General features: G+C 51.7%; 2 protein-coding genes across 6 annotated transcripts; one reads left to right on the top strand and one right to left on the bottom strand.

Annotated features, from left to right (window-relative positions):
• Positions 1-2,948: 2,948 nt before the first annotated feature.
• On the bottom strand, positions 2,949-9,264 carry fahd2a (fumarylacetoacetate hydrolase domain containing 2A). Of its 4 annotated transcripts, none has more exons than XM_088624596.1 (8): positions 8,826-9,264; positions 7,982-8,253; positions 7,086-7,302; positions 6,434-6,493; positions 4,753-4,915; positions 4,285-4,393; positions 4,025-4,112; positions 2,949-3,668 (listed from the first exon to the last, which is right to left on the bottom strand). In XM_088624596.1, exons 2-8 carry the CDS (start codon positions 8,248-8,250, stop codon positions 3,606-3,608), a joined length of 969 nt encoding a protein of 322 aa, XP_088480722.1. In that variant the 5' UTR covers positions 8,251-8,253; positions 8,826-9,264; the 3' UTR covers positions 2,949-3,605. The 4 variants fall into 4 exon arrangements, with proteins under 4 accessions (XP_088480722.1, XP_088480724.1, XP_088480723.1 ...); XM_088624598.1 differs by having other exon boundaries at positions 7,982-8,250; XM_088624597.1 differs by having other exon boundaries at positions 9,037-9,264.
• Positions 9,265-9,402: 138 nt separating this feature from the next.
• LOC148674462 (putative aminopeptidase W07G4.4) lies at positions 9,403-19,004 on the top strand. 2 transcript variants are annotated; one of them, XM_088624594.1, is made up of 17 exons: positions 9,403-9,517; positions 12,235-12,276; positions 12,876-12,966; positions 13,042-13,107; positions 13,200-13,282; positions 13,645-13,753; positions 14,649-14,776; positions 15,354-15,453; positions 15,620-15,695; positions 16,145-16,230; positions 16,311-16,415; positions 16,527-16,602; positions 16,716-16,834; positions 17,361-17,444; positions 17,845-17,902; positions 18,020-18,201; positions 18,733-19,004. In XM_088624594.1, exons 1-17 carry the CDS (start codon positions 9,504-9,506, stop codon positions 18,865-18,867), a joined length of 1,554 nt encoding a protein of 517 aa, XP_088480720.1. In that variant the 5' UTR covers positions 9,403-9,503; the 3' UTR covers positions 18,868-19,004. The 2 variants fall into 2 exon arrangements, with proteins under 2 accessions (XP_088480720.1, XP_088480719.1); XM_088624593.1 differs by having other exon boundaries at positions 13,200-13,333.
• Positions 19,005-19,252: the final 248 nt, after the last annotated feature.

Genomic DNA, 19,252 nt, shown 5'->3' with positions numbered 1-19,252 from the left:
ACGAACACAGGGCCCACACACTCAGGTATGGGTATATACATCAGACAACTAGAGATACAGTCGTTTCCAAACATGAAGTGGGATATTACCATCTGTGAGAACGTGCATGGGGCCGTTGAGATTCTGACATTTTCTTCATAGGATAGCCCTATTTTCTTTAGGGAAAACAGTGCAGCGCACAAAAATAAAGGATCTCTCCTGCTGTGACTCTCCGTGCAGTCAGTCCCATTCAAAGAGAGTGGTGTTCTCCAGGATTATGTGTGGAAACCTGAGAGAGCATACTTGAGCCTGTAGCATTAGGTGATTTCATGGGACACTTGTGTTTACAAAGCTCAGCTTTAATGGATTAAATCTGTGGGGGGGTACAACTCCAGTCCTGGAGGTTTTCCTTCCACCTGAGCCCTTAATCACCTAAATGATAACTCATTACCTGCTTAATTGAACAAGATTAAGCTTTTTTTTCGTTCTGTAAAATCTGGAGTTTTATAGAGACTTGTCACTCCTGCTGAACAGCAACCCTTGAGGATCAAAATTAGGCTCCCCTGGATCAATGGATTGATGGCCAACCTGGTGCTGGAGAAGCAGAGTCCATGTCTTATCGTCCACTCTTAAATCATATGGTTGTAAAGACCAGAAACACCTGTGTTGATCACTGGGAGAAGGCAGCTGGAGTGCTTGAGGGGTTAGACGGTGTTGTTTTCATTTCAGATGGTATCTATCCAAGTCCCCTTCTTCAGCGATTGGAATCATTCCAAGCATTTAAAAATGGATGATTGAATAAAGGCTATTTTTAAATTTCCGGCTGGACTGTGGCTCTGCTGTACCAGGGCTGACCAAGACTGGATACTGCTGATTGAATGCAAGACTAAACCAGATCACTGTGGTACTGTAGTACAGTCAGTGCCTCAATTATGTTGATCCTGCTAATTGCCTATTAATGAAAGGAGGGGTGGATTGGAAGGGCTGCAGATTTGAGGTTTGGTTTAGTGTTTTTAATGGCAGCAACGCATTTTGCATGTGGTCTGTATATGCACACTGCTGTGCTGTGTGTAAGAGGGTGGTGGGAACCAGCTGTTTTCCTGGGTGTGGAGAAAGCTCAGTTAAAGGCAGTGAGAAATGTGACTTGTTTTACTAGGCTGCCACCTAGTGTCCAACAATTAGAACTGCAAGCTCCATGAAGCACCCTCAAGGCCTTTTTAATATTGTATTCTTCTTGAAGTTTGAAATGTGCACGTACATTCAAGTTTCCTTCAGACACGTCAGTACAATGTAATACTTTACTCCTGTCCTTGACGCGTGAGCCTGTTCCGTCTTCGGAAACGCGAGACGCATGTTGCATTTAAAATCTACAGCTCTCCCAACCCTGTGCTTTTGCTGCTGCTCTGTGATCGTTGTCATAAATAAACCATCAGATTCAAGGACGGCAGGAAACTAAGCTATTTCAGATTAGTCCTCAGTGTCGCTGTTCTATCTCTTATCTTGCTGGCCGCCTGTAAAATAGTGCTTTAAAACCAAAAGCTTTTCGTTTTTTCCCTGAACCCAGACCTTAAGTTTGAGGGTTTTCCTGGAAGAGGCTGGAAGTCAGGATGAGTTTCACCTGCTGCCAGTTTAATTTTAACTGGAAAAACAGACAAAACAACATTTTAACCATGTAGCCTTCTTCACAATACCCGATACTGGTTTAATGCTTTCTGTGCGTAAGCGAGAAAGTTGCCTCAGCTTGTTCCTGTGAAACGGGGCTGTGGGGCTGAGGGGTGCAGTTCTGAAGCTGCAGGTCCAAGGGCACGGGCCTTCTCTGCTGCAGCTTGCTGTTGGAGCTCGTCTTTGGCTGGCTTCACGTGTGCACCTCCAGGGGTCTTCATTCCAGCCCCCATCCATGGCTTCATTACACAGGAGCCAGAGGGAGCCCGGCCGGCGGCCCTCAGTCTCCTGACTGATGCAGCTCTCAGACTGGAGCGACAGATGGGAGGGGCTGGTGCTCCCCAGAATGACAGTGCAGGCCTGCTGTTCCATGTTCTTTAGAACTGGGTCAGTCCAGCATGCAATGTAGGGGACCCCCTGCCCCATGCTGTCTGCCAAGAGAAACATGGGGTAATTTCTATCCCACGCTGTGCTACGGTAGGGTGCCTGTAGAGCTAGCAGGCCTTTTCAGACCACTGCATGTTGAAAACTGGATGAGCACCGCAGAGGAATGAAGTTAGGGCCCACACACCAGAGCAGTCCCAGTACCTGCAGGCCACATCCTTCCACGGCTGTGTCGAAGGTAACACCCAGCGCCCCCATGCGGACAGTGAGGTCTTGATCGGGGGACCGACGTTAACACCGGCAAAATCAGTGGGTGAGTCGCACACTCTGCTCCTGCTCTATGTCATTATTTTATCAAACCGGTGCAGCAGGGTCTCCGAGTGCTGTCAGTATGTGCTGAAAGGGGCTGGTCCCCCAACAGCTTTTAAAGATCACAGTTCAGTCAGCCGTATCTGCAGATATTGAACTGTACCTTTGTGATCAATTAAACAAGTCATGTGTAAAATGAAACACAGACCCCTTGGTACTAACATGCAAGAGTTCTTCAGTCCTCAAGGACCACAGTTTACTTAATTGAACAAACGCCTTGGTTCATTCATCAGTTAATTACAGGTGTACAAACTGCCCATCTTTAATATAAACAGGTGAGCCATGGCGACCAGGGGTGGAGACCCCCAGAGATTAGCAGATGTTAGATCCCCTGTTGTAGGACCATTTTCCCTGTGGTTGTATCTCTGTGTGCTCCATGGGTCACACTTATCACAGCGTGGCCTGAAAACCTAGACTGCAGCCACTTCGCCTCACGTGGCCGGGGTGAGGCCGGACGATGACTCCAGCCCTCTGAAACCTGCACTGCTGGGTCCGCATGCCGACAGACAGTCGGGGCGCTGGTCACTGTCCAGAGAAGGAGGCGTGACACCACGTGGCTGTAATCCCCAGGTTTATTTCATTTTCCTGTGTGTTATTAGCACTCATTCACTACAGTGAAGATCACAGCCAATAGAAAGGGCACAAGGGGGGTCTCTCTCTCTCTCTTTCTCTCTCTCTGTTCCCAGTCGTCTGGTATTTAATCACGCTAACTTGCATAATTCATATCCATAATTTCAGCAATCTGGCACTTCTTACCAGCTAGAAGCAATTCTAAAGGGTGAGACACGCAAACTGTCAATTAACCAATTAAGAGCTCAGTTACTGTGAAAACCCGAAGTGGATCTTGTGGACTGGAAGCCCTTGTGAAGAGTGGAGACATCTCCCCCCTGGCCCAGTGTGCTCTGATCGCAGTTAAAGGGACAGACCCACGATCTCCACTCGGCTGCCACTCCCCCAGCGGAGACCCGCTGACTGACTCGCGCCTCTTTGAACTTCCACAGCTGTGCTCCCACTGCACGGTGGAAGCCGGCGGTCAGGTGCTGGGCCCGGCTGTGTGCGTGGTGGACATGGGGAGACGGTGTCTCTGTCTGGGGCAGCTGGTGAGCGCTGGGTGATCTGCGTTGACCCCGTCGTGGCCGCGGCCTCCCCCCTCGTTCCTGCTGGCCGACGAATACCACACACCCCCCCCACCAGGCTCCTCCCGGCGCGGGTCAGACCACCGTGTTGCGAATGAGCCCGATCTCGTCGATCTCGCACTCCACGACATCTCCCTTCTGAAACAGAGCGTCAGACCCAGGTCAGTATTTCACAGAGCTGGCCCAGGGGACCTCCATACTTCCCCACACTTGCCTATATAACCAGCCCCTCACCCCGTACTCATTCTGGGTCTTGATGTTGCCATCAAGTACTGGGTTTATAACGTGCAGATAAAAACAAAATTCTCATCAAGCTTCCCTGCAGTGCCACTATTTCCCTCCCATTTAATGGACCCAGGAACGCTGGATTTGGAGGGCCCACCTAAACGGTGTTCCTATGCAGTGCAACAACAGGAAGGCTGCAACGGAGTGGAGAGCGACTTAGCCTGATCTGGCAGCCCCACCACATCCCCTGCGGGTCTCAGAGACGTCACCTTGAGGAAAACGGGGGGTTTCCGGAACACCCCCACGCCGGGAGGCGTGCCCGTCAGGAACACATCCCCCGGGAATAAGGTCACGAACCTGCAACACAGGACAACACGTAACCACCACAGAACACCACAGCACTCGGTACTCCGGCACAACTGCGTCATCTGTCGGGCGGACACCGTTTCCCTGCGGAGGGCTCCGCGCTAGGCATGTGGGGCAAGCTGCAGTGCTGCCCTCTGCCTGCAGGGGGCGCTGTGAGACTCACTGCGACACCCAGGCCACCAGCGCCTGGGTCTTGAAGATCATCTGATTGGTGTTGCTGTCCTGGACCACACTGCTGTTGACCCGGCACCGGATGCCCAGGTTGTGCGGATCTGGAAAACAACGCGGCCGATCAGAACTGCTGCAAATCACCCCCCTTCCCAGGAAAACAATTGGTGTGCTGCGAGCCGTGATGGATGTTGCCACTCTCCGTGTGCATCGGTGACTGTCCCCTTGTGAGTGTCCATGAGCGCTGATCCAGTGTCACCTCAGGCCTGCACTCCACTGGGCTGGTGTGCATCAGAAACACTGCGTTCCAGCTCTGGCGCTCAGCGTCCCTGGCGCCACGAGCCAGGACTCCGAGGTTAAAGCCCTATTCATTCAGGAATGTTTGGAGATATTTTACTGGGTCACTTTGGCCCAGTTTGATTAGAACGGGATGTCTAATCTGCGCATTTCCGTGGCAACGTACCCGACAGCGTCGCCGTGGTAACGAGGGCGGGCCCCAAGGGACAGAATGTGTCGAAAGTTTTTCCCAGCAGCCACTGCTTCCCATTGCGCTTCATCTGCCAGTCGCGGGCGCTGATGTCGTTGGCCACTGTGAAGCCGGCCACATGCGCCAGGGCATCATCCTCCTGCAGGGGGCAGGGCAGGGGCAGAGGGAGAACAGCATGACGTAGGCCTCCCACCTCTACTTCCACTGCCCTAATCAAACACTCCTGCTGAAGCCGATTGCTTGGTGTCCTATTCAGATTCATTTCCCACCCCCCTCTTCCTCTCTCTCCACCATCGCCTTTCCAAACAGCTGTCTCCTGTGCTCGCCATCCCTCTCTCCATCTGCTCAATCCTCTCTCTTGTTTCAGTCTACCTGCCCATTCCTCTCCCTCTCACCCCTCCTTCACTTTCTAACGCCACCTCTTCCATGCATGTCTTTACACAAAGGGTGGTGGGAGTGTGGAACAAGCTACCCAGCTATGTTGTTGAAGCCGATCTCCGGGTTTCTTTCAAGAAACGGCTGAAGTAGATCCTCGGATCGATTACTACGCTAGATGGCCAAATGGCGTTCTCTCTTTTGTAACCATTGTTCTGACTAACATGATCACTGTTCTCTGTCTGACGTGCTCAATAAAGCCTAATGGAGCCTAGGGCCATCCCACAGCATGGCTGGAGAGCACTGCTCTAAAACAACCGTTCCAAAATCAAGTATTCATGCAGTCAGCACACTTCTGGGCAGCTGCACACGCACAAGGAACAAATTCAATATGACTGTGACATTTCAAGTGGCACAATGATGGCCAATGTCCTTCATCTTGTACTCATCATTGTCACTTTATTTTCTGTGTATTTCACACTGGCCAGAGCCAAGGACACCCTGCTGGCCTCCGATTCCTGGATATCTAATGAAACTACAAAGATTTAGAGTTCGTACGGATTCACATTAATCATAGCACACAGCGTTTGCACGTAGTTTCAATACTAATAATAACAGGGATCTTCCTGTCCAGTCCTAAAAGCAAAAGTCTTATTCCTGGTTCTCATTCCTTCTGAGCTCTTAGTTAATGAACTATTTTTGGATATTAATAATTAATTATAACTATGTCACAGTTTTTGGGCTTCTTAACAGCCACTGACTTAAGTCACCTGTTCATATTCCAGGTAAATGTTTATCTGACAAACAGTTAAAGGGATGATAAATCCAATACTTAGGAGAATTAGAATCCTGCAAAAGACAAAGCATAAATAAGGAACAGTGCAACCCAGATGACTGGGATTTTATTTGCATGTAATCCCCTTGGACTGTAGGCTCCACAGCAGCACAAGCAACAGTCTGTTTCTTCCCCTGCTCTTCAACAACGCTATGTGAACTGTCCTTGTCCACAGGCATGTTGTCCACTGAGATTAAGCCCCTCTTTCTACTCCACAACAGGGGAGCTGGTGGCACACTGGGGGTTAGAGCCCTGGGCTTGTAACCAATAAGGTTTGGGTTCACTTCCCAAGAGGGGTACCCTGGTGTGCCCTTGCACAGGGCACCCCACTTGGACTGATTCACTTAAAACGCTTGGTTGTGTAAAAAGTATTTTTTAGACTAATTGCTTTGGGTAAAAGCCCTGACAAGCAGCAATTTGTTGTAATCTGACCAGCCAGCCACCCACCTTAATGTGCTTCCCTGTCCTGCCAATCACAAAGGCCAGCTCCACCTCCCAGTCCACCTCCTGCGGGCAAGCGAGAGAGCCAGGGTCAGGGTCAGTGCCTCTCGGCTTCACACCGGCTCCTAGACCCCTACCAACTACTGGAGCACCTCGGGCCCGCAACAGCCCAGTGTCTTACAAGGCCGCGTCTTCGCGGCCAGCTGGTATGGAAGAGGCAGGGGTCCTGCATTCCGTTTCAATTGACAACAGAAAGAAGTCGACCCGACTTCCAGCAATGAGCAACATGGACAGATCACTCCCAGAGGGCGCGGTGTCTGCAGGTCTGCCTCCCACCCGAGCTCGTCATGGACCTGACTGGACCTGCGCAGCCCCCTTTTCTCCAGTTCGGCCTCCCCTCCTCCTGGGACCCCCAGCACTGGAGTGGAGCATCTCTTTAGTCTCAAGGGGAGAGGGTTACAACATTATACATACAAATGGAGCAAACAAAACACAGACCCCCTCAAAACAAAGAGTTGAATGAAGAGCAACGACATTCAAGGACTGAACGTCTTTCCACAAAGGGTTCTGGGAGCCCAGGAACAAGCAATCCAGCCTTGCTACTGAAGCCTCCGATCCTCTGATTGGCCTGCTGTCGTATGCCTGCGACTGCGCGTACCTGGCTCTCGGCTGGGTGCGTGACGTTGTCGTAGGGCCCCACGATGGCGCTGGGGAACTTGCTGAAGATGATGGGCTCGGTGGGCACGGGCGCCCGCTGCTCCAGGCAGTGGTCTCTGTAGTTCATGCCCACGCACACCACCTTGTCTGGGGCCGTGATGGGAGCCAGCAGGGTGAGATCTGCCCGGGGCACCACACACTGACCGCTGGCCACTGCCCTGAGAGGGGGAGAGGAGAGACTGTGCCAGCACTGCCTGTCGGCGGATCTCTGTCCAGTTGGCGTTTTTGCCACAGAACGCTCATGCACACCTACGTCTGCGGCGTTATTTCCGCAGCGATGGGGCTGCAGACGTTACTGACGAACCGGCAGCACGTTCTGCAGATTCGCCACTGGGTCAGAAAACTAAACTTCACCAAAATCCCCAAACTGCTTCTCTTTTTCTTGCAGGAGCAATTGCACTGATCTCCGCAAGATTTCCGAGAGATGTTTGTTTTGAAACTATGTACTGGTACACGTGACCGATGACGTTAAATCAGTGTTCGTGTTCTGAAAGAATTCTTTCACGCTGGACTCTCATGGTTTTTATTCATATCCCATAGTTCCTATGAGAGTCCTGGGAAAAAATCGGGACCGGAGAGCATGACGATCTAAACCAGGGCTCTGAAGGCTGTGGGCAGTGGAAAAAATGCCATTTTTACTGTAGTTACATTTTATTGGACACATGGCATGACTTTGTAAGACACTCAAGAAGGACCAATAATGGTTAGCTGTCTGAATCATAAACTTTTTGAGTAATGTCTTGAGTGATGCAATGGATCATTGGTCTATTCTACTGTTTGAATAAAAGACCTCTGCCTGGGTCTCTGTCAGTGTGTCTGTTGCTGTCTTTTAGTTACCTCCTGGCCGTCTCCATGCCTCTCTCTCCAGTCTCCAGGAACCCCCTCATTGTAGAGGGCAGGGAGGGGTCAAAGGCATTGAGGTCGACCACGCCCCCTCCCTCTTGCTGCTCCACCCCAACCCGCGTGTTGGCCACTCCCTCTTTTCCACGACGGTGGAACTGCACCAATCTCATGGCCTCGCTGCACACACCCCGCCTCCCGATATCTGGCAACAGCCAATCGTAGAATCTCCTGGCACGCAGCAGGGAGCGGACAGGCAGTCTCATCTACTGCGGACACAGACATTGTGAAACACAACTTGACTGGTGGAATAGCAGTAATTACATAACAAGAAAACGGTGGTGCACAACTCAAGTCCTTGATAGTCACAGCAGCACCTGCAGGTTTTCCATGCACTCCTGCTCTTAATGACCTGACTGAGCTTAACTGTAACTGGACAGGCATTCAGAGCTGAGTGCTAACGGGGATCAGTCCTGTCTGGGGGTACCAACCCCATTGGGGGGTCAGCCGCCCCTGGTGGGGTCTGTGACGTCAAGGCTGAAGGCTGCAGATCCAGCACAGCTCGTCCCAGCACCCTGCGACCCCGGTGGCACAAGAGCGTTCAATAGCAAAACAAATATCCGTTTCGCCAGACCTTCCCAACACTGTCTCTTGGCAATACACCAGCGGGTCACATTTCTCTAGTTTATTACAGATCAAAGAGCGCGGCGAGGCGAACAGCGCTTAGACTTCGCTCTCAGTCCAGTCATTGTACATGAAACCCAATAGACGAGTGTAGCGAGCAGAGATCTTGATACAGACGTTAAGGAGGGTTATCTCCGTTAATTGCAAAGCGACCTACCTGTTCCTCCCTTAAATACCTGCGATTAGATGCTTATCAGAAATTATGTAACAATTTAAAACAAAAACTCGTCTGACGTGCACACTCGGGTTCTCAACGAGTCGATGTCCTTCAGTGATCCTGAGTAAATGTATGTAAAAATATTGAAGCAGGTTTCCAAAAACGAATAGCGTTCCTGCTCCTAGACTTTAAACTTTGACAAAGAGCTCACCTTTCACACCTCTCGCTGCAGCTTGTGCCTGTAGGGAGCTTTCTTCCGGGTGACGTCTTTGTAGTTTCAGCCCCCTGACATCACCACAGAATTATTGTCTGAAAACCAGCCCCCTTTTGCATCAGTGGGAGAGACAGCCCTCAATTATCTATTGAAAATTCACGCGCACCAACTCGAAAGTCTTTCAGCGAGATATTTCTGAATCTGAAAATCTAGAAGGAATACTTTGTAAGTTGATGGTCCTGAAGAGCGTGCGGTCACCAGTCGCAAGAAAACTACAACTCCCAGAAGCCAGAGGGGCCACGAGTCTTATGATCGAAGAGGAAGTAGCCCCATCGGCATTGGAGGGCTGCTGACCAGTCCCGTGTCTGTTTGAGGGGGAGGGGGCGGGGCTTGTTGCATATGATCGGTCAGCTGACACACCGCTGTTTTGAGATCGCTCATTGAGGACTGCGGTGACAGCAGCGATGGGGTTTATCGGGTAAGAAATGATTTACGGACCAGTTAGAAGGCCAAGCACCGAAGCTGTGGGAGTCCTGGTTTCATTCAGTTATTATTTCTTTTGTCACCAAAGTCGTGTACACGTGTACGGTTTGTCTTCCACGCTATGTATTTATTTAACGTGCACTTTTGGTTGATTTCATTTGAACATTAAGGAACGGGGACTTCAAGGAGCGGTTTTTAACTTCATCCAGCGCCGCGCTGACAGTCAGGGCTGATAGAGACCAATATTGATATTTGTTTTGATGAAAATGATGTTATGTTAAGTTTCAGCCCCATCGAAAACAATATTAAAATTTCGTTTGTAATAAATTTAATTATTATAATGGCACGTTATTATATACATAAAATGAAGTGGACTGAGAAGTCCCCCTTGTTTGAGCATTTTAAAATGGAAGTAAGTGGGTATTTGCAGACTGTTTCGAAGTGCAAAAAATATGAAAGCAGTGCGGACATTAAATAAAAATAATCTTGTTTGTATTGTTATTTAAGTTTTTTTGTTAAGCATTAATAAAACAATTTAAAAAAAGACAGTCAGGGCTGGTCTTTCCGGCGCAGTGAATATCCGGAGTTTAGGGCAGCTGATTGCACAACCTGAAATCGTCTCAGAGACGTTTGGGCTAATTCCTAATCCCTCCCCCCCCGCTGGTTCCGTCACCCCAGTTCACGTCCTTCTCAAAATCCCGCCACTCGAGAGTTCTAGTCCAAAATTAACTGCTTAGCTGAGAAGTGACGTGTCCGCGATTGCACGGTGACGTGGTGCAGCACTCGGATCATTCTGGTGAGAGACAGGGCTTAGGGCGGTGTGGCTCATGGGCAGGTCTTGGGTACAGTTACCTTCTGTGCACAAACGTGCGCACAATTTCCCAGCACTGCGCATGTAAATGATTAATAGTTTTACAACCGTTAATCTTCTGTTTTGTTCTAAACTGATTTACCTTTTGCACTTTTCTATACAGTATATTGAGCGTCAGAAGAAACGTACTGTAGCCCTCCGTTTACACACGTGTTTCTAGCTCAGCGCAGTCTGTGAACGGGGCCTGTTGATTATAATAATAATTGCTTACACTTATATAGCGCTTTTCTGGACACTCCACTCAAAGCGCTTTACAGGTAATGGAGTCTCCCCTCCACCACCACCAGTGTGCAGCCCCACCTGGATGATGCGACGGCAGCCATAGTGCGCCAGAACGCTCACCACACATCAGCTATCAGTGGGGAGGAGAGCAGAGTAATGAAGCCAATTCATATTGGGGGATTATTAGGAGGCCATGATTGGTAAGGGCCAAGGGGAAATTTGGCCAGGACACCGGGGTTACACCCCTACTCTTTTCGAGAAACGCCCTGGGATTTTTAATGACCACAGAGAGTCAGGACCTCGGTTTTACATCTCATCCGAAGGACGGCGCCTGTTTACAGTATAGTGTCCCCGTCACTATACTGGGGCATTAGGACCCACATGGACCGCAGGGTGAGCGCCCCCTGCTGGCCCCACTAACACCTCTTCCAGCAGCAACCTTAGTTTTTCCCAGGAGGTCTCCCTGGTTGAATGTACTCGAGCACTGAGCCTCAGCACTAACCCACCCCAGGAGCGAGAGACCTGACTGAGGGCGCGGGTGGGGGTGAGCTGATCTAACCGGCTGGATATCAGCCCTGGAGTAAATCAAGAACACGGGCACAGACCTTTCCTGCCTGTCGTTCTGTACCTGAACACCAGCAGAGATTTCTAACCTGGCAAGGAGCTCCAGCTGCGGCAGGTCTGCTTGATAAGGTGCCGGTGCACCTGCCACAGGAACGAGAGGCCTGATAATGTATCGGTTTGAGGCAGTTATTAGTGGGGTCTTGTGGCATACAAAAGGGAGAGATAAGGAGCAACTATTCTTACGGTTCTTGTGAAAGACACTTTCCCTGAAAGGCATGATGTGATGATGAATGAGCATGTCCCATGAGCCTGTGTTGTTTCAAATGACCTCTTATGGCAGCCACAGGTTCGTGAAGCTGGTGGTGTAGATCTCAGGGTTCTGTTCATGAGGAGGCTGTGAAGCTGCAGAAGATGGGTGGTCTTTGTAGCCTACATTTCACACCTGTGTGTCACGGTAAATTGGATTGTTTCGACTAATCAAAGTTATGTGCTTTGATTTTGTATTTTTGGCACGGTGTTGGAAACTGTCCAAATTGGAGGAGAGATATTATCAGCTCCCCCACTGTGCTTGATCACGGTCAGGCTGTGCGAGATTAGATTTACACTCGCCAGACCGACCATGAAGGGCAAACTGTCTCATTGTGCTTTGGAAGCTCTCCAGGCTGAGAGCTTCACACACCTCCACTCATTGTTTTTAAAATCTGGTAGGATCCCTTTGAAAAGCACATGACCCTCTGATGGACTGGTCTTATGAATTTCTGTATGTAATCCTTCAGGACTGGCACGAATTGCTCATTTTCCAGGAAAACCGGATTTTTGCGGAGTTCGTTGCTGGATATTTTGATGGAGCCATGCCGGATATCAAGCCTCTGCCTGGTCCAAGCCGTTCTGTTCCGAGCTGGTCCGGGTTTTACGAGCTGCGGGCTCTGCAGACTGTTTTGTGACGTGTGTAGCTGGTTCCCATCCAGACTTTTCTAAACTGGCCTAGACAGGCAGCCTGTGCAAACCTCAAAGCCTCTGAGCTCTCACTTGCCTGTTCTCCCTCTCTGTCTCAGGGTCCAGCCTGTTGAGTACACCACCGACTGCCAGGACCAGAGGTGAGCTGGGGGGCGTGGGTGTGGGGGGGGCGGTCAGCAGCAGATCTCAACATGGATCCTGGGGAAACGCTGTGTCTCCCCGAGTTTCGTTCCCACTTGCCTGTGCCAGTCCCTCTCTCGTAGCTGATGGAGATGTTTCTACAGCTCATGAGAGCTTGAACAAGGTCTTCAGTCGGAATCGGCTCGGTCTGAAAGCCTCTGCTCCTGCAGGTGTGTGGGGAAGTGACTGGACGTCCCCAGCTCACAGAGCGGCCCTTTCAGCGAGAGGGTGGGACTGACACTGCATTCGCACCCTGTCAGGACCTCCTTCGCCGCTCACTTGCTGGAGAGCAGCTGAGAGCAGCTCGGAGAGCACTTGATCACACATGGAGCTCTTCTGGCCCATCGGAGCACCTCTCAAACCTGAGACCGAGCGCAGAGACGGCTCTAAAAAGCCTCCTCCGCCAATAGTCTCGGCTAAGGGGTTGATTTGGAGCATCCAGAAGCCGGACTGAGACCAGGCTGGGGAGGGGGGGGGGTGAGGGAGAGGAAGAGAAACGCTGGGGCAGGTTGGGGGGTGACGGCGAGCTCCTGTGTGATGCCTTGGCGTTTTCGGCCAGGTTCGACGGCATCATCCTGGTGGCGGACAGCGTGGACAAGCTGCCCGAGAAGCTCGGGTGTCTGCAGGAGCCGCTCCAGGACTACAAGAGCGTGAGTGAGGCCCCGCCCCGCCCTGCCCCGCCGCGTGCGCTCTGCGGCGGACTGAGCCCCTCTCTCTCTGCGCAGGTGGACAGGGGGCTGTGCGAGGAGGTGGTGGTGCTGAAGGTGCCGGGCCTGCCGGGGAACCGGCTGGTGAGTACAGGCCCAGTCGGCCGCAGTGACCCGCCGTGCGCGTCCAGATGTGCAGCGTCTCCCCTCTCTGTTGTCCCGCGTCCCGCCTGCAGGTGTTTGCGTGCACGGGTCCCGTGAACCGGGACTACGATGACATCAGGAGGTTCAGCGACGCGGCGGTCTCTGGGGTCAAGAGGTCAGTGTGTGCGGCCAGGTCCCGCGAGAGGAATGAATTGTACGGGCTTCGGTAGGAGTTCTTAAAATGAAGCATTTGAATTGGAAGGACTGACGATTGCAATGAGAGAGCAAAGACAAAGAATTCCTTTCCTATGCAGCACCCTTTAACTCTTTAATTTCCTTCTTTAGTGCAGCTTTGCAATCAGTCTTTGAGGGTAACAAGTTCATCTTTTATTCCCCCCCTCCGAAATAAAATGCCACCTCAGCAGCTGAATGGGGTTTTGGCGCATCCAAAATCCGCTTCGGTGCAGACGCGGTCCCCCGGCTCGATCCTGCCGGTCTCTGTGCGCAGCCATGCCGACTCGTCCTTTCTGTGTGCAGGGCTGTGAAAGCTGGTGTGCAGCGCCCTCTCCTGGTGTGTCCCCCTCACAGCAGCTATGCGGAGAGCCCCCTGGTGGCCGTTCTGGGTGCTCTGCATGCTCTCTATGTGGTGAGTCACAGCCAGACTGTAATGCGGGGGTCTGTTGCCCAGCTTTTTCGTCAAATCATTGTCACGGATTTCTCCTCCTCTTCAGGTCTAAATGGCTAAATTTGATCATATTAAGTCTTTCAAAGGAATTACAAGTATTTTAAACAGTATTGGAAGTCTTAATTTCTTCTAATTTGATTGGACAGTTGATCTGACCCGTTCTGCAGAGCATTCTGGTATAAGATTCTTGTGACTCTTGCGTCAGGATGGTAGGGTGTGTTGTAGTTGTGTAAAGAGTGATTTGAACACGTGCCACACGTGAGCTGACATACTGGGCTATGTGCAGAGCATTTAACTCCCTATCAACAGCAGTAAGAACCTTTCAAGTCTTCACCCCTTCTGTAAAGCTAGAATTGTCCAATGCTGAGGTGTCCCGAGTGGCTCAACCAGTAGAGGCTCTTGCCAGAGTTCAGCTCTGTGGCTACGGGTTCAAATCTGGGTCTAGTCACCAGCGGACCCCAAGAGGAGGCAGGTGATTGGCCGAACCTCACGGACAGAAGGCTGGGGTTAATAGGCCTGGGCTCTCTTGGGTCTCTGTGCCACAGCGCCCCCTGTGGCCTCCTTGGTGCTTGCAGCACCTCTCCTCCAATCAGCACTGATTCTCTGGTATGGGGCTGTGCTGCCTGTGATGTGGATGTGGGGCATGTAGCAAACCTTTTGTGGGCATAAAATAACTTTAACATTTAACTGTGCCAAATATTTTTCTACAAACCCATCCTAAAAGTGTTTGGCTTGGGCGGATAGGAATGATGCTGCTCCCTAGTCTGAGAAGACCTCTTGAGAACTTGGACTGCCTTCCTGGGGCTCACTGTTTCAGGAATGTGTGACAAAAGAAACCCTTTCTGTCCTCATTCAGCCACTGGAGCTGCGGGAGGCTGCAGTAATGGAGAAGGACCACAAGGTGGAGACACTGGGGGTGTGGGTGCCTGAGGAGACGCAGGGCAGGAGGATCACGCATCTGGCCACTGCGCTGGAGAGTGGCCGGTCAGTCAGCATGCACGCGTGTTTGTGTACAAATCCTATAATACATGAATGTCCCGGGTGAAATCTGTAAAGGGTGATGAATGCAGTGGGAATAGAGCATGTGTAAAGGTAGATCTTAAACGACCTTATTGTTTAAACTGTAGTGGAATCTGGAATGTTCAGATGGGGGGGCCAATAGGGACCACATCCCCATGCACGCATGCCATCATGGACACCTGGTTGGCAAGTTCAGATCTAGCGCCCCCTAGTGTCTGTGTGCTATGCACCTTTTCTCCCAGCCATTTTCCTGCTCTCATGGAACCAGAGCCCTTTGGGAAGGAGCTTGGCTTTTAAAAGTGTAAATAATAGTGACGGGGACAAAAAGAGTCTTAATCGCATCAAAGTCAGAAACGACCGGGTGAGCTGTGGGGCCGGTCTTGCCTGCTGGACTGCGAGCGTCTTGATCCAGGAACCCCAGGGTGCCAGTTCTGAACGCAGCTGTGGAGGTGGATCCTGGCTGCTCCTGTGTCTGGACCGAGAAGGGTCCCCCGTTTTCAGTCCTGCGTGGTGCTAAAGCTTCATCTACCCCCCCCGCCAGGGTGGTGTGCCGTGACATTGGGGGCTCGGACCCGGAGCGCATGGCGGCCCCCCGAGTGGCGCAGTATGTCCAGGACCTCTTCAAGGGCACCGAGGTGAAGGTAGGACCCCCTGTGTGCCCCTGGCTCTTGTCTGCTCCCCTGGCCTTGCGGTCACGCCAGGGTCACGCCAGCAGACGCTGTGCCCAGTGTGTTGGGGAGTCTTTGCTGCGCCCATGCATTGAAACCTCTCCTGGGCCTTTCCCCCTTCTATCTCCACCCGTCGCAGGTCAGCGTCATCAGCCACATCGGGGAGCTGCAGAAGGAGTACCCCTGCTTGGCGGCGGTGAATCGCTGTGCCAATGGTAAGGGACCCGGAAGGTAGGCAGAATTTCCCACCTGCAGGACTGCACCTCACTTCACCCTGGTGTTCTTCAGCACCACACCACACCGCACTGGACTGGACCAGTTCACAGTGACTCTCCATGTGCTGTACTGCAGGAACAGCAGTGTGTTCCCATAGTAACTGTGCTGTTGCCGTGGTACATAGCTGTAGTGTTCCCATGGTGACAGTGCTGCTCTGTACTGTAGGAATGCCAGTGTGTTCCCATGGTGACTGTACTGCTCTGTACTGTAAGAATGCCAGTGTGTTCCCAAGGTGACAGTGCTGCTCTGTACTGTAGGAGTGGCAGTGTGTACCCATAGTGACTGGAATGGCAGTGTATTCCTATAGTGACTGTACTGCAGAAACAACTGTGCACGTATAGTATGCTGTGTTGTACTGTGCAGTGATTGTGGTTTTGTTGTTTCCAAGCTGTTGTGCGCCACCAGGCCAGAGTCATCAAGCTGGAGTACTGTGGAGAGGGGCCTATAGAGAACACCCTGCTGCTGGTGGGAAAGGTCAGACCTCGCGCTCACTCTGAACATCCGCCCCTCTGCCTGGCAGTGCTGTGTCAGTCACCATGCCCCTCTCTTTTCAGGGTATCACCTACGACACCGGGGGAGCCGATATCAAGGCTGGGGGTGTGATGGCAGGCATGCACCGTGACAAGTGTGGCTCTGCCGCTGTGGCTGGCTTCTTCCAGGTACTGCCCCCCCCCTCCCTTCTCTCTCTCATCAGCCTCCTGCACTCTGACACCTCACTCTCTCCCCTCTTTCTCTGATGATGTCATGTTGCTGGATTCTGATTGGCTCAGGTACTGGCAGAACTGAAGCCCAAGCATCTGAAGGTTCTGGGTGCCATGGCGATGGTTCGGAACAGTGTCGGGGCAGGTCAGTCTGTGTGTGTGTGTCCAGCAGTCGGCATGTCTAGCCTGCTTGTCTACCCTCCTGCCTCTCTCGCCTTCTAATTCTCTTCCTGCCCTTGCCCCACGCCTCTCTCCCAGACTGCTACGTGTCCGACGAGCTGATCGTGTCCCGCGCGGGCCAGCGCATTCGCGTGGGGAACACGGATGCTGAGGGCAGGATGGTGATGGCCGACCTGCTGTGCGAGATGAAGGAGAAGGTTGGTCGCACTATACCGTCATTCCTGGCATTTATGCTGCACTTTTCATCTTACAGGATCTTGAAACAGAGAAGAGTCACAGATGTGCAGTATCTGTGTGTGTGTGTGGTAGCCATTCTGCTCCAGCAGAATTTAAGCACAGCAGATCAGGTGCAGAAGGGAGATGTTCCTACCATTTAACAGACCTTATTCATGCCTGATTGAGCACTCCAGCGGTGGAATTTAGCTAGAACATGGACATCGGCACTCCCATTCTTCAAAACCTCACTGTGTGACCTTTTAATGATCATAAGCAGTGTGGATCTCGGTATATCCCCTCATCCAAAGAGGTGCACCTCCCACACCCCCTATCAATATGGAAATTCCTCCATTGAGGTGTCGCATCCCAATACTGAGCAGGCTGGGCTGATCCCAGGGACGCGACACACAAGATTGGACCACAAGGTGGAATAGTTAAAATCCTGAGCAGTGAAGGGTCCGGGGTTTGCCGCGTGCGAAAATGGAACTGGTTATCCGTGTGTTTCAGGCTGTATCCGAAGTCGCCCCCGAGATCTTCACCATCGCCACCTTGACTGGACATGCCATCCGAGCCATGGGCTCAGACTACTCTGTGAGCACCCTCCCGCTTTCATTCCTGTCTGTGTGGCAACTCCTCTGCTGTTTGCACTGCACTCTGCTGAAACGCATCTCTACAGGGAGGTGAAAACACCCTTATATCTAGGATGTGTAACTTCTAGTAAGTAGTGTCAGCTGAGGTATGTTTTCTCTGACTTGATTCCCATGTTGATGGTGGTTTGAGACCACGTACACCTTTTATGCCAGCTGACCCTGCTACAGCAGGAGCTGTGGCAGATCCAGGTCACAATCACGCTGAGGAAATCCATTAACATTTGCAGGAGGAGTAGTAGATCACCAAGTTGCGACTCGGCTCCTTCTGGACTTTTTAACTCTGCACGAGCAGTTGTTTGTAACTCTTTTTCGCTTCCACCTCCCGCTGTCCCATTTCTCAGATAATCATGGACAACGGAGAGGCCCGCAAGGCAGGCAACGCCCACCAGTGGCAGCAGGGTGAGAGGCGCCGGCGCTGTGAGCACGTCTGTGCTTGATCTTGTAGCCGTGTTGCGCGTCGCAGACGACCTGCGTTTCCTCTCCCCGTGCTCAATCCTTGTCCTTTCTCTGTGCCAGCGGGGGAGGTGCTGGGCGACGTGTTCGAGGTGTCCATGATCCGCCGCGATGATTTTGAGTTCCACCGCGGGAAGTCAGAGTACGAGGATCTCCTGCAGAGCAACAACCTGCCTTCCACCCTCACCCCCCGTGGGCACCAGACCCCCGCGGCCTTCCTCATCATGGCATCAGGGCTGGACAAGGTACACAACACTGCACAGAACACACAACCACGCACACTACACACCAGAGCCCCGCGGCCTTCCTCATCATGACATCAGGGCTGGACAAGGTACACAACACTGCACAGAACACACAACCACACACACTACACACCAGAGCCCTGCAGCCTTCCTCATCATGGCATCAAGACACTGGGACACTGAGCAAACAACACTGTACTATATACACCAGACCCCCCTGCCCTCCACATCACAGTGTGTGGGCTGGACATCGAGCACACAACAATCCACACATTAAACAACTGTACACACACTACACACCAGACCCCCCTGCCCTCCACATCGCAGTGTCTAGGCTGGAAATCGAGCACACAACTGTACACACTACACACCAGAACCCCTTGTCCTCCACATCGCAGTGTCTGGGTTATTGCATTGAGCTTTTGTAGATAAGACTCATAGAGAAAACGCTCTGGATGTAGGATCCTTGGATCTGGACTTGGGGAAACTCTGCTCTGTACTAACATGTTCACTCCTCCCTCCCGCCCGTAGCACGGCATGGACTCCGAACAGCCTCTGCGTTACTCCCACATCGACATCGCTGGCTCCTCCGGCCCTTTCCCAGGAATCCCGACCGGAGCGCCGATCCTGGCCATGGCCACACGCTACGTCCTGCCCTGCCTCTGAGTGTCTGTCGGAGCAGGGTGAATGACAAGACGTTTTTGCTGTTTGTACACGTAAACGGTTCGCAGAGCGTGTGTGTGTGTGTCCGGAGAAAAACTGGATCCTCAACACGATGCAATAAAAAGGCCTAAATGATGAAAGTGTTTTCTTGATTTATGTTGCGTGTTGCTGGTTTATCATCTAGCATTATTTTTCCAGTGTAAGCACTTGTCTAATGACTTCATTTACTGCAATTTACCGAGTTTACAAAAACAGAACAGCACTACACGTACAAGAGTAACACTGTGTAAATGCACCTAAAAAGGTCCGACTTGCCTTGAGTGTACACTTGACAGTGTACCTTAGTTCTGCAGGAACACAACTAACAGTTGCAATCGTGTGAGAGGGG

This window comes from Lepisosteus platostomus, chromosome 3, assembly GCF_059453375.1.
Source record: "Lepisosteus platostomus isolate fLepPlt1 chromosome 3, fLepPlt1.hap1, whole genome shotgun sequence".
In the NCBI taxonomy this organism is placed as follows: Eukaryota; Metazoa; Chordata; class Actinopteri; order Semionotiformes; family Lepisosteidae; genus Lepisosteus; species Lepisosteus platostomus.
This window is presented reverse-complemented; position numbering and strand designations above follow the sequence as displayed.

Bases quoted from the DNA above. Each gene is read 5' to 3' on its own strand.
- fahd2a (XM_088624596.1), bottom strand. From the start codon at position 8,250: ATGAGACTGCCTGTCCGCTCCCTGCTGCGTGCCAGGAGATTCTACGAT. The intron at 7,303-7,981 runs GTAACTAAAAGA...TCCCCCTCTCAG, and splicing joins GGCATGGAGACGGCCAGGAG to GGCAGTGGCCAGCGGTCAGT. The intron at 4,916-6,433 runs GTGGGTGGCTGG...TGCCCCCTGCAG, and splicing joins GGACAGGGAAGCACATTAAG to GAGGATGATGCCCTGGCGCA.
- LOC148674462 (XM_088624593.1), top strand. The intron at 12,967-13,041 runs GTGAGTGAGGCC...CTCTCTGCGCAG, and splicing joins CGCTCCAGGACTACAAGAGC to GTGGACAGGGGGCTGTGCGA. The intron at 18,202-18,732 runs GTACACAACACT...TCCCGCCCGTAG, and splicing joins TGGCATCAGGGCTGGACAAG to CACGGCATGGACTCCGAACA.